Source organism: Macaca fascicularis, chromosome 20, assembly GCF_037993035.2.
Source record: "Macaca fascicularis isolate 582-1 chromosome 20, T2T-MFA8v1.1".
Classification (NCBI taxonomy): Eukaryota; Metazoa; Chordata; class Mammalia; order Primates; family Cercopithecidae; genus Macaca; species Macaca fascicularis.
In genome coordinates, this window is record NC_088394.1 from 3,230,495 (window position 1) to 3,243,533 (window position 13,039).

A 13,039-nucleotide genomic window follows, 5' to 3' on the forward strand; every position below is an offset into this window, starting at 1 on the left:
CGCTGATGGAGGGGCCCACCCTGAGCACTGGGCCAGAGCTGACTGGGTCCCAACCTCCCTGACAACTCCCTTTGTGCCCTCCTTCCCTTCTGCGATGACACCTTCCCATTAACGACTATGGAACGGACTCATCTGTCCCATCTTTAAACAGCACCCCCAGGTCTGTCTTTCCTCCAGCTACCACCTGGGATTTCTTGGCCCTAATTGTTTATTCTTGTTAACATCAACTACATGGGGCCCTGCTGCCCTCCTCACTTCCTCCCCCAGGTGTCCCCTGCATCACTGAAGGCCCTGTCCGCCGACCCCCCCACCCCCCGGTGCTGTGTACACCGCCGAGACCTCAGCAGCGCTTGGCCTGTGACCCAGTCCCTCCCGCGACAGCCTCCTGTTGCCTCTGTGACACTGTCCTACTGCTGCTCCACCTCCCTGGCCATTGCCTGGGCCCCGTCACCTGTCCCTACCCGTCCCCTGCCCCACCAAGGGCCACCTCGCCGGGCCCACTGCTCCAAGGTCTGAGCTTCCTCCCCTCTGCCCCGTGCTATCACGTCACATGTCCAAAAGTGAACACTTTCTCCTCCCTCATCCCCGCTCCTGACAGGCGGCATCCTCACCTCCAGCAACCCGGGCGTCGGCACTCGTTGGCCCGGGCGTCAGCAGGACGGCGGGTCCCTGCGGTAGAGCACTTTCTTTTTTTTTTTTTTTTTTTTGGAGACGGAGTCTCGCTCTGTCGCCCAGGCTGGAGTGCACTGGCCGGATCTCAGCTCACTGCAAGCTCCGCCTCCCGGGTTTACGCCATTCTCCTGCCTCAGCCTCCCGAGTAGCTGGGACTACAGGCGCCCGCCACCTCGCCCGGCTAGTTTTTTGTATTTTTTAGTAGAGACGGGGTTTCACCGTGTTAGCCAGGATGGTCTCGATCTCCTGACCTCGTGATCCGCCCGTCTCGGCCTCCCAAAGTGCTGGGATTACAGCCGTGAGCCACCGCGCCCGGCCGTGGTAGAGCCCTTTCAATCAGGACAGATGGAGCCTCTCGTATAACCGTCACAGGCGCCCTACAAGAGAAGCGCGATAATGGCGGCCCCATCTACCCAGTTACCCAAACCAAAATCCCGGCGTCGCCCGCAGTCCCCTCCCGGGCGGCCTCGGAGACCTAGGGGGCAGGAGTGGGTGGGGCTTGAGGCTCGCCCGCAATGAGGGAGAGAAAGCTTCGGGGGCGGCGCCGGAGCCCCGGTTCAGGATTGGGCAGCCCGGCCGGGAAGGGGCGGCCTTCCCGCCCGGAAGGGGCGTGGCTCTTCAGAGGCGGCAAATTGCAAGGAGACACCGCCGCCTTCATGCTGCCCGCGGACTGCTCGCGCCGGTGAGGCCTGCGCGGCGGGAGGGGGCGGGAGGACGCGGGCGGGCTGGCAGTCAGGCGCGGGGCCCGAGGCCCGACGCTGGCCGAGGTGATGAGCCACCGGTGCGTCCCCCAGGCTGGTAGCCGAGCTGCAGGGCGCCCTGGACGCCTGCGCACATCGACAGCTGCAACTGGAGCAGAGCCTGCGCGTCTGCCGTCGGCTGCTGCAGGCCTGGTACGCGGACCCCGGGACCCCCTGGCCATTCCTCCATCGGCCCCTCAGAGTCCTGCCCCGGGGTCCCGTGGCTGGGAGACCGGGCGCAGCCGCCCACTTCGGAGCTATAGGTTGTCAGTGCCACCCCCCGTACCCTGCAAGCTCTGAGCTGGGGGACTGCCGCGGGGCCGGGCAGCCCCCTTGCGTCTGTTTGGGCTGGGCCCTGCCTCCTGGCCGTGCGACGGCTGCCCATGTCTTTGTAGGGAACCAACCGGGACCTGGGCTTGGGAGCCACCTCCAGAGCCAGAAACTAATGAAGAGGACCCCCTTCCAGGTAAACCTCCACCACCCACCTAATCCAGGTGCTGTTCTGGTCTTCTGGAGCGCAGTTGTGAGGGACCCTCCTGGGGGACAGTGGGGAGAGATCCCTGCGTAATTCTTGGCTTTCACAGCATGCACACCCAGTCCACAAGACCTCAAAGAGTTGGAGTTTCTGACCCAGGCACTGGAGAAGGCTGTTCGGGTTCGAAGAGGCATCACTAAGGCTGGAGAAAGAAACAAGGCCCCCAGCCTGAAACCTAGGTCCATTGTCACCTCTCCTGGCACGACAGCCTCCACCCCACCCCAGTCCCCAGGCCAAGCTGGTGGCCATGCTTCAGACAGGAGACCCACCAAGGGCCTCCGCCAGACCACAGTGCCTGCCAAGGGCCGCCCTGAGCGCCGGCTGCCGTCAGTGCGGGATAGGACCCGTGCTGGGATAGGAGCCCGAGCCCCCAGGCCTGGAGCGGGCCTCAGGAACCAGCATATGGCCCCATCGGCTGCTCCTCAGGCCCCAGAAGCCTTCACACTCAAGGAAAAGGGGTAGGTTTCCCAGACCCTCACTGGAGGGACTTCTGTCTCTGCCTCCTCAGACCCTGGCTAGCAAGGAGCCTGGGATTTAGGGTCACAGGGCAGGGCATTGAGCCCTGGGATGCACCCCTGAGGCTTGTGCTCAGAAGCTGGCAGAATGAAGCAGCTGTGTGGTGGTGTCCAGGTCGGCACCATCAGGACAGGGAAGTACTAGAGCCTGTCCTGCCCTCTCCTCTGTGGCTGTCCCCTTATTTGCCCAGGCCAGAGGCTGCAGATGGGCTCTGGAGGGTGTGGGCTCTGCTCACGGGGCCCCCTCTTCTCTCTACTGGGACAGCACTGGACCATGCTTCTCCCATGGCCGCTCTGGAAGCCCTATCCAAGGGGGCTCATCCTTGGTGGGGTCGGGTGTGGGAAAGGGGCAAGAAGCCTCATCCCTGATTGGGCTCTGAGCAGGAAATGGGAGTTGTAGACCCCAGAGCAAGGCGATGCTCCTCTGAACACCGGCTTCTCCGACAGGCACCTGCTGCGGCTGCCTGCGGCATTCAGGAAAGCGGCTTCCCAGAACTCGAGGTGAGGCTGAGGTCTTTGGCTGGACAGGGGTAGGGGAGAACCTGGAGGCATCACCAGCTCGGGTACAGGTTCGAGATACTTTCCAGTGGGTCTCTTTGCCTTCTTTGCTGAGTGGGGTCACTGTCGACGTTAAAAGTCTGCCAGCCTGTCAGCTCTGTCCCCTTGTTCTGGTCAGTGTCCTCTTGGTTCCCTGAGGCCTCTGGAGACCCCTCCAGGCATTCAGCAGAGCCAGATGCCCACCCTGGGGTCCCCACCCTGGCCCTTGCCTACCTCCCAAGGCCCAGCTCACCAGCTGGAATAACCGTGTCCCTCTGTGGTTCCTGGGGCGCCCCTCGTGTGCACCCCAGCCTGTGGGCCCAGCTGAGTTCCATGCAGACCAGTGATTCCATGGATGCCGCTGCCGCCAAAACCCAGTTCCTCCGGAACATACAGACAGCTGTATCCTTGCTGGGCTTGTGGGAGCCTGGGGGGCCTCTGGCTCTGAACCTGGCAGGTTTGTGGAGCAGCCCCAGGAGGGGCTGGTGTGGGATGGCTAGGGCCACTCTCCAGGCCCTGTCCTTGGTGGCAGCAGAGGGGCTTGGCTGCAGGAAAGTTTTCCTGACCCATATCCAGTCAGGCGGGTCCCAGCCCAGGCTCAGTGCCGCGGAAGTGGAGGCAGAGGCGAGGCGCCTGCGGAAGGCCTGTTCGTTGCTGAGACTACGTGTGAGGGAGGAACTCTCGGCAGGTCAGTGGGTCCTGGGTCTGTCTCGGGAGGAGCATGGAGGGCTAGTGCAGGGAGGGTTTCCAGACTGCCACGGACCCCACCTGCCCTCCCTGACTCTTCTGCAGCCCCCATGGACTGGATGCAGGAGTACCGCTGCCTGCTCACGCTGGAGGGCCTGCAGGCCATGGTGGGCCAGTGTCTGCAGAGGCTGCAGGAACTGCGTGCAGGTGAGACTCCACCCCCACCCTGCCACCTGCACTGAGGTCTGGGCCAGGTACAGGGTGCTTTAGCCAGCCTTGTCTGCACCTCAGTGAAAGGTGAGCAGCCCAGGGACCAGATGCAAGTTGGTGACCCCCCCTCCCCCGCCGCCCTCCTCTCCTCCTCAGGGCAGCTCCCCTACCTCGCTGCTCCCCACACACACAACCTCACTGCTCTGAACTGTTGCTTATTCACCCAGTTGTTGAAAAAGTGGCGTGTGAGGGCCGGGCACTGTGGCTCACACCTGTAATCCCAGCACTTTGGGAGGCCAAGACAGGCGAATCACAAGGTCAGGAGATCAAGACCATCCTGGCTAACACGGTGAAACCTTGTCTCTACTAAAAATACAAAAAATTAGCCAGGCGTGGTGGCGGGCGCCTGTAGTCCCAGCTACTTGGGAGACTGAGGCAGGAGAATGGTGTGAACCCGGGAGGAGGAGCTTGCAGTGAGCCGAGATTGTGCCACTGCACTCCAGCCTGGGTGACAGAGTGAGACCCCGTCTCAAAAACAAAAAGAAAAAGTAGTGTGTGAGGCCGGGCATGGTGGCTCACGCCTGTAACCCAGCACTTTGGGAGGCCAAGGCAGGCGGATCATTTGAGGTCAGGAGTTCAAGACCAGCCTGGCCAAAATGGTAAAAGCCCACCTCGACTAAAAATACAAAAATTAGCTGGGTATGATGGTGCACGCCTGTAATCCCAGCTACTTGGGAGACAAGCACGAGAATTGCTTGAACCCGGGAGGCAGAGGTTGCAGTGAGTTGAGATTGCGCCACTGCACTCCAGCCTGGGTGACAGAGTGAGACTCCATCTCAAAAAAAAAAAAAAAAAAAAACAGAAAGTAGCTCATGAGAATCAGCTCCCGGAAGGTGTTTATTTATAGAACTTGTTTCCTCCTTTGTATTTTCTAATTGCTTGACGTTTTAAGAGTGAAAATACACCATTTGTCAAAAGGAAAGCCAGTCTCACAAAAGTCGTGCATAAACGCAGTAAAGAAATAAGGCAGACAGAGGGCCACCCCACAGAGGACTCCCTGCCAGCAAGTCCAAGCTCAAGACACACCATCTTGCACGGGACTGTCCTAAAAGCCCACCTTTCCCCTAAAGGCAGGGCAAGTGGTGCAGATGCCTGGGAGAGCCAGGCAAACAGGAAAAGTGGGGCCGCGGCTTCGGCTGCCACCCCAAAGGCCACATTCTCCTGTGCACACAGCGGTGGCGGAACGGCCACCATTACCGTGTCCTGTGGGGAGGCCCCCCAGAGCCTCGCCGTCCTGTGGGGGCGGAGCGGAGCCTACATGGAGCCCCCAGCTGCTTGTCTACTCCAGCACCCAGGAGCTGCAGACCCTGGCGGCCCTCAAGCTGCGAGTGGCCGTGCTGGACCAGCAGATCCACTTGGAAAAGGTGCTTCTGGAAGAGGAGATGGGGGTGCAACAGAGGTCTGCAGCCTTGAGGAGGACCTGAGGGTAGGGGCTTGACTGCTCCACCCCCCAGAACCCAGGAGAATGGGGGCAAGCCTGGGGTCTGTGTGTGTGGGTTGGGAAGTGCACGGGCCAGACTGAGCGAGGGATGGCAGGAGGGAGGGGCTGAAGCATGGGGGCTTCAAAGCTTGTCCCAGGATTGCCCCCAGCCTAGGTGCCCCTGAGACCTTGGCCCTGCCCTGCCCCCAGGTCCTGATGGCTGAACTCCTCCCCCTGGTAAGTGCTGCACAGCCGGAGGGGCCGTCCTGGCTGACCCTGTGCCGAGCTGCACACAGCCTGCTCTGCGAGGGAGGCGCACGTGTCCTCACCATCCTGCGAGATGAACCTGTGGACTGAGCCTTTCCCATGCTGCACCCACCAGGCCTCAGGACCACCTGGGCGCTGGCCTGCCAGGGAGCATCCCCTCAGCCCTGTTCAGATGGGTATTGGGGGTGTCTTCTCTGGCACTGTGCTTGGGGACCCAGAGATGCCTGTGCTTCCCTGGGAGACCTGGTGAACTGGACCAGGTGGCCTCAGTGGCTCTTCTCAGGACAACTAAGCCTGCTGGTCAGGGCTGACTTTCAGCCTTCCCAAGGCTCCTGGACTCCAGAGGCCAGCGGGGAGCCTTTCCTGGCTCCCTCTGTTTTCTCTCAGTGTAAACCAAAGAGCTGCTTGTGTGATATTAAAGCCACTTTAGAAAGCATTTGTACTTATTTTTGTCGAGACAGTCTCACTCTGTCGCCCAGGCTAGAGTGCAGTGGCATGATTCTGGCTCACTGCAACCTCTGCTTCACAGGTTCAGGTGATTTTCCTGCCTCAGCCTCCCAAGTAGCTGGAATTACAGGCTCCAGTCACCACGCCTGGCTTTTTTTTTTTTTTTTTTTTTTTTATGTTTAGTAAAGATGGGGTTTCACCTTGTTGGCCAGGCTGGTCTCAAACTTTTGACCTCAGGTGGTCCACCTCGCCCTTCCAATGTGCTGGGATTACAGGTGTGAGCCACTGCGCCTGGCTGAAAGCATATGTATTTAAATCATACCAAGGTGGGACTTGGGCCTTTGTTTCTTTTTTTTTTTTTTTTTTTTTTTGAGACGGAGTCTTGCTCTGTCGCCCAAGCTGGAGTGCAGTGGCGCGATCCTGGCTCACTGCAAGCTTTGCCTCCTGGGTTCACGCCATTCTCCTGCCTCAGCCTCCCGAGTAGCTGGGACTACAGGCGCCCACCACTGCGCCCGGCTCATTTTTTGTATTTTTAGTAGAGACGGGGTTTCACCATGGTCTCGATCTCCTGACCTTGTAATCCGCCCGCCTCGGCCTCCCAAAGTACTGGGATTACAGGCGTGAGCCACTGCGCCCGGCCTGGGCCTTTGTTTCTTTATGATTTTGTTTATCAAGTTACATCACTGGTTGATACATGTCATGCTGAAAAGGAATATATCAAGTGTATTTATCAAGATTATAAATGGGCTGGATGTGGTGGCTCACGCCTGTAATCCCAGCACTTGGGGAGGCTGAAGTGGGAGGATTGCTTGAGGCCAGGAGTTTGAGACCAGTTTGTACAATAGTGAGACCCCATCTCTACACAAAATTTTAAAATGAGCCGGGCATGGCATGTCTGCCTGTAATCCCAAGTACTTGGGAGGCTAACGCGGGAGGATCGCTTAAGCCTAGGACTTTTTTTTTTTTTTTCTCTGTCACCCAGCCTGGAGTGCAGTGGCGCAATCTCAGCTCACTACAACCTCTGCCGTCTGGGTTCAAGCAATTATTCTGCCTCAGCCTCCCAAGTAGCTGGGATTACAGGTGCGTGCCACGACGCCTGGCTAATGTTTGTAGTTTTTTAATAGAGACGGGGTTTTGCCATCTTGACCAGGCTGGTCTTGAACTCCTGACATCGTGATCCGCCCGCCTCGGCCTGCCAAATTGCTGGGATTACAGGCATGAGCTACCGCACCCGGCCGAGCCTAGGACTTTGAGCCTGCCGTGAGCCATGATTGTGCCATTGTGCTCCAGCCTGGGCGACAGAGCGAGACCCTGTCTCGATATCCCTTCTGTATAAAGGACGGGACAAGGCCACTCAAGGTGGGCCCAGCACTGCTGAAAGCCCCACCCTCTGTAGGCTGTAGGCTATACTCATTCATTGGAGGACACGAAAACCACAAGGCCATATTGGAGAACAGGCCAGTCACTGTCTCTGCCACAGCCACCCAGCTCTGCTTCCCACTGTCTGCTGGTACCCACACCCAGCTCCCCCTCCTGGCGCTGTCGCTGGGGCGGTTGTGGGGTCACCGGTTCACATGGCCTCCACCAGGAAGGGCCTTTTACCTCTTCACCCTTTAGCCACTCCACTCTCACCTCCTCTGAGCCTCCTTCCCTTCCCCATGAAGGCAGGAAAGAGCAGGGGTCAGGGTTGGGCCCTCTGCAACCACAGAGGTGGGTTTGCAAAATGACTTGTTTTTGGCCCTGGGACTGGGCAAGATTCTCAAGGACTCAGCCCCAGTTGTCCAGGTTTGTCCCCACTGTCATGCTGGGTGATGGTGGTGATGACCTTAGGGGCCGGCAGAGATTACTTGTTGCATCTCAAGTGCTGGCCACAGGCCGGGCGCGGTGGCTCACACCTGTAATCCCAGCACTTTGGTAGGATGAGGCAGGCGGATCACCTGAGGTCAGGAGTTCATGACTAGCCTGGCTAACATGTTGAAACCCTGTCTCCATTCAAAATATAAAAACTAGAGGACAGGCGTGGTGGCTCATGCCTGTAATCCCAGCACTTTGGGAGGCTGAGGTGGACGGGTCATGAGGTCAGGAGATCGAGACCATCCTGGCTAACACGGTGAAACCCCGTCTCTACTAAAAATACAAACAGTTGGCCGGGTGTGGTGGCATGTACCTGTGGTCCCAGCTACCTGGGAGGCTGAGGCAGGAGAATCGCTTGAACCCAGGAGACAGAGGTTGCAGTGAGCCAAGATGGTGCCACTATACTCCAGCCTGGGTGACAGAGTGGGACTCCATCTCAAAACAAACAAAAAAATTAGCTGGGCATGGTGGCGGGTGCCTGCAGTCCCAGCTACTCAGGAGGCTGAGGCAGGAGAATCACTTGAACCTGGGAGGCAGAGGTTGCAGTGAGCCAAGATTGTGCCACTATGCTCCAGCCTGGGTGACAGAGCGAGACTCTGTCTCAAAAAAAAAAAAAAAAACTGCTGGCTGCAAAGGCCCTGGTGCTGGCCATGTTCAGTGCTCATAGTGTTCTTTAAACGAACCTGCACTGAGGGCCCGAGGCATCCCAAACATTTGGGAGTTGGGGCCAAGTGCTCTGTGTGGACGGTGCGGGAGCTCCACCAAGCCCAGCTGTGGGCAGGTACCTGCGACAGGGAAGATTACCAGCCTCTTCCCCAAGGTGCCCCCCTGGACAGGGCAGCAGGACAGAAGGTGGGTGGCACTCGGAGAAAGCTGGGTCTACTGAGAACCAGATGAAGCATCGCAGGTAGGTCCTGCTTGTAAAGGGCCTGACAGTCCCGCAGGCCAGAAACATGCTCAGACCCAGAGTCCCGAGTTGAGGGCTGCTGGGGACCAGATGACAGAGACCAAGGCAGGAAACCAAAAACCATGATCCTCATTGCATTGAGGGGGCACCTCCAGGGACAGAGCAGCTCCACCCCCTGCCCCTGCAGCCTGGCAGCAGCCCCAGGGTCACACCCCTTGTGCAGATCAGCCAGCCTCGCCCCTCCCAGCCACCCCATTGCTGCCTCCAGGCTTATGCCCAGGTGCCTCTATCTGCAGGAGCCGCTGACTTACTTGAAGCCCCAACCACACCCGGACTGTACACCCGTGTGGCTTTCCAGAGCAAGTGGTCTCTACCCAGCGTTATTTCACTAGCTGACTTGGCTCATCCCCCATGCCTACTGGATGTTTACCTCAGGAGGACAGGGGTGCTGTCCCCCTCTACCCTGGTCAGGCCCTGATGGGAGCCAGACATGCACTGACTCAATGATCCACCAATCCCGGGGCCAATCCAGAGGACAGTGGTTTCCTGGAGCAGGGAGGCGGCCTAGATAGCTTTGTGGGGGTCCTGGGGAGGCCCCGACACAGGGGTCCAGGGCAGGAAAGACAGGTCTCCTCCTGCGACTGACGCCCGCCCACCCCGATTCCCCGCCAAAACCCAGAGGCAGCTGCTGACTCCCCGGGCTCCCAGCTGGCGTCACCACCTCTGGAGCCAATGGGCTCTGACGTGGCGAGCCCGGAACGCCATTGGGACTGCGCGGGCGTCCACACCACCCACCGAGCGCGGCCACCGGGTTGGCGGCATGAGCGCGCCCGAGCCTCCGCACGCGGCGCCCGCCTCGCCACCTGGGCCGGGTCTGGTGCACCCGGAGCCCCCCGGGGTCCTGCGCGCCCTGCTCTTGGCCACCGGCGGCGCGGGGGGCTCGTGGCCGCGCTGCATTCTGCCGTTCGGTGCCGTGGCCCCCACCAGCCATCACCTTCTCGCTGCGGGGACCACGCCTGGACCTGGCCCAGGGCTCGTCGCTGGCCGCGCTCAGTGCGGGCCTGGGGCTCCTGACCGCCGCCTTCCTGTGCTGGCGCGCTCGGCGGAGGCGAAGGGCCGGGCGCAGGGAGCCGGGGGCGCCCTGAGCCGCGGGCAAGGCCCCCTCCCATCGAGGTCACCGCGAGCCGGTCGCCCCTCCCTCCGACCTCTCCCCGACCGGGCGGGCGCAGTGCCAAGCGCGGTCGCAGAGGCCGCCTCCCATACCCCATCCCCAAATCGTTTCTTCTGGAACCCTTTGGGCAGAGGAGGCCACCGGCCGTTTCCCTCCCTCCCTTTCTGCTTTCCCTCTCCTCCCTCCGTCCAACGTCGCATTTCAGCTTTTGACTTGGCGCGCAGAGCTGGCGCGACCGCAGAGCGGCCTGGCTGGGCAGCGGTCTGCGCGGCTCGGAGATCGACCTGGCGCGAGGGTGCTGGGTGCAGGGCACCGCGACGCGGGTTCGGCCACACCACTTGCCGCTGGGAGCCAGCGCTGTGTCCGCTCCTGGGCTGTCTGCCTTCGGGGCTCGGTTGGAAACCCCCCGAGGCATAATAGGCGCTCAATAAATGTGCAATAGGTGAATAAGTGGTGGCTTGCAGGCGTCTGCGGGGAAACAGCAGGTTCTAGGCTGGGCGGGGAATTATTGGATCAATGGGCATCTTACAGGAAAGACTCTCAGCTCCCTGCTGCCTGGGACTGTCCAGCCCCTCTATGCCCTCACCCCAGCCTGTGTCCCAAAGCTGGAGCTGCCGCTCTAGGGGCAGGGGTGGGGTGGGGTGGGGGAGGCCAAGCACTGCAGCCTGAGTTGCAGGTGGGGGGAGGGGAGGCGGAGCTTCTTTGTTACAGAAGGTGCCAGGAGGGGGCAGGACCAGTGGAGAGGTGGGAGGTGGGAGAGGCCCCAGCCAGAGGCTGGGACAGGTGGCTGGGTCCCTGGAGAGCAATAAGTCCCGCTTGGGGGCTGTGGGGAGGCCCTCCCTAACTTCCAAACACCATCTGTGAGGGCTTGGGGGTGGGGGCAGAGTAGCGTGTGCAGAGGTCTGTTCCTGGGGAGAGGCTCTGTGGCCAGCGGCCTCCTGCCTGGGGAGCTGGAGATACAATGGCCCTCTGGGCCTACAGGGCCTCCCTCGACCTCTGCTGACCCAGATGAACAATTGCACCAGGGCTGAGCACCAGGCACCTACTTTCCCTCACCCCAGAAGCCACCAGACGTTCTGCAGACCCCAGTCCTGGCTCACAGGGAAGCTGAGCTGGAGACAAAGCTGGCCCCTCTGATGAGAGTGGAAGAGGATGCTGGCCACTGTCCCTCCTGCAGCCTGGCTGGCGGCCAGTCTGGCAGTGGCCCTGCTCTGGCAGTGGCCCTGACGTCCAGAGACAGCCTGGGTTTCCCCAGAGGCTTGTCTCTGGCCAGTGGGACCCCTCTGTCAGGCCTGGGCTTTTCTCTCTACTGTCCCAGAATGATGATCTCAGCCCCCATACTCCCCCAGGGTTCCTCCCACCCTTAGGGTGGGGTGGCGGGAGGTGGGGGTTGGGAGCCAGAAGGACCTTGAAGAGGGTGGTTGAGAGTTTCAGGTTCTAAGTTTGACTAAGCGTGAGCCCTGTCAGATTCAGGTCCCTCACCTTGTCAAGAACACAATTCCCATTCTCTTTATCAGGGAGCTGAGGGGCAGGGGCCCTATGGTAGAGAGAGAGCCCCCCAGCCCTTTCTGCTCAGTCCTCCCATGCCCCCATCCCTGTGCATCTGTGGCTGTCACACGCAGATGTGTGGCCAGGAGAAGGTGCCCACCAACCAGTGTCAGTTGCTCCAGGAGCCAAGCCAGGTGCCCTGTCACTCTGTCTTCCCGTTCCTCCCCTCCATGGTCAGGCCCTCCTACTCCCTCCTCTGGTCCTTCAGTTTCTCCTGGGAGGCTTCTGTGTCCTCCTGTCCCTCCTCTCCCAAACAGTGTGATGCTTCTGCCTCTCCATCCTCTTCCTCTTGGTCCTTGCTCATCTCTGGCCGTGTCCAGGGTAGCACGCACGTAACTCCCTCCACCAGCTGCAGGCCTGGCCTCCCATCTGAAACGGGACATTCAGGCCTCGATGATGCCCCTGCATGGAACTTGTTCCCTGCCCCGCCCTGGGAGGCTTGGCCTCCTCTGTCAGGGACCTAAAAGTAGGAGGGGAGGAGGTTTCTCTGACCAGAGCTGTCCCTGGACCCTCTTTGGTGGTGTCGCTCCCAGGCACAGCTGCCCCATCCCCAGCTAGTCCCCAGGCCACCCAGCTGGGCTTCTGCCTCAGTTTCCCTGCCCAAACGTGCTGCGACGTGGGGCAGTGGGCTCCAGGTTGCCACCAGCCCCTTCCCATGATTAAAACCTACTTCCTGCCCCTGCAGAGAGGTCCTCAACAGCTAACCAAGTCCCTGAACCCCAAGGAGCCACCCCATCCCACCCTCCAGCTTCCATGTCCTCTGCCAGCTGGGCCCATGGCAGAGATGCAACTAGAAACTTGCAGACCCGGGGAGCTTTGGGATCAGAGTCTGGCCTGGTGCAGGGGATGCTGGCCTTATGTCTTTTTTTTTTTTTTTTGAAATGAAAGGCCTCACATATTTATTACTGAACTCAGCCAACCAACGCATTCATAATAGATTCAGAGAGGAAAACACGTCGAACTCTCCAGATAGTGGTGACATTTTCAGTTTGATATGGTAATGTGATCGTGACCTTCAGACAGCACAAATATGTGTGCCATCTCATGTAATTCCTTACAGACCCAGCTTGGTTCTTCTCCAATGTCTCCTTTTGGAGTTGTACCTGATTTTATTTCCAGTTTTCATCTGAATCCACTGGGGAATGGGACGATTTTGCTTTTGTTTCCTGGCCAGGAATCGCTTAATCCTGAAAGTCTTGTGAGAAGACATGGCGAGAAGCAGAGGCAAGAACACATCGCGATGGTGGAGAAAAGAAAAGAGGGGGTGGCCTCATGTCTTAGCCCAGCTCAGGCCCACAGGGGTGCCCCCCTTCCTCAACACAGACAGGAGACACTCCAGTCTGTGCAGCTCCAGACTTGGGCCTGATACTACTTCGGGTTCATCAAATCCCACAGCTTCAGAGAGCCTCGTGAGTAACAGGCGTCTGGCGGATGAGGAAAAAGGACCCCAAGCTATGCAGCCAGAAATG

At 59.7% G+C, this 13,039-nt stretch overlaps 2 protein-coding genes across 6 annotated transcripts; one reads left to right on the top strand and one right to left on the bottom strand.

Moving 5' to 3' along the window:
- The first annotated feature begins 1,292 nt into the window (after positions 1-1,292).
- Positions 1,293-6,079, top strand: TEDC2 (tubulin epsilon and delta complex 2). 5 transcript variants are annotated; one of them, XM_045382937.3, is made up of 10 exons: positions 1,293-1,354; positions 1,467-1,565; positions 1,808-1,878; positions 1,997-2,405; positions 2,910-2,963; positions 3,242-3,401; positions 3,576-3,687; positions 3,792-3,893; positions 5,130-5,382; positions 5,587-6,079. In XM_045382937.3, exons 1-9 carry the CDS (start codon positions 1,329-1,331, stop codon positions 5,378-5,380), a joined length of 1,284 nt encoding a protein of 427 aa, XP_045238872.2. In that variant the 5' UTR covers positions 1,293-1,328; the 3' UTR covers positions 5,381-5,382; positions 5,587-6,079. The 5 variants fall into 5 exon arrangements, with proteins under 5 accessions (XP_045238872.2, XP_045238870.2, XP_073884706.1 ...); XM_045382935.2 differs by having other exon boundaries at positions 5,130-5,320; XM_074028605.1 differs by having other exon boundaries at positions 3,311-3,401.
- A 6,405-nt stretch (positions 6,080-12,484) lies between these two features.
- LOC102123769 (large ribosomal subunit protein eL39-like) lies at positions 12,485-12,920 on the bottom strand. Its single transcript, XM_074028613.1, has one exon. It carries the CDS (start codon positions 12,778-12,780, stop codon positions 12,625-12,627), a length of 156 nt encoding a protein of 51 aa, XP_073884714.1. The 5' UTR covers positions 12,781-12,920; the 3' UTR covers positions 12,485-12,624.
- Between the last annotated feature and the right edge of the window lie 119 nt (positions 12,921-13,039).

Bases quoted from the DNA above. Each gene is read 5' to 3' on its own strand.
- LOC102123769 (XM_074028613.1), bottom strand. From the start codon at position 12,780: ATGTCTTCTCACAAGACTTTCAGGATTAAGCGATTCCTGGCCAGGAAA.
- TEDC2 (XM_045382936.2), top strand. From the start codon at position 1,443: ATGAGCCACCGGTGCGTCCCCCAGGCTGGTAGCCGAGCTGCAGGGCGC. The intron at 1,879-1,996 runs GTAAACCTCCAC...TGGCTTTCACAG, and splicing joins TGAAGAGGACCCCCTTCCAG to CATGCACACCCAGTCCACAA. The intron at 2,964-3,241 runs GTGAGGCTGAGG...CTACCTCCCAAG, and splicing joins GCGGCTTCCCAGAACTCGAG to GCCCAGCTCACCAGCTGGAA.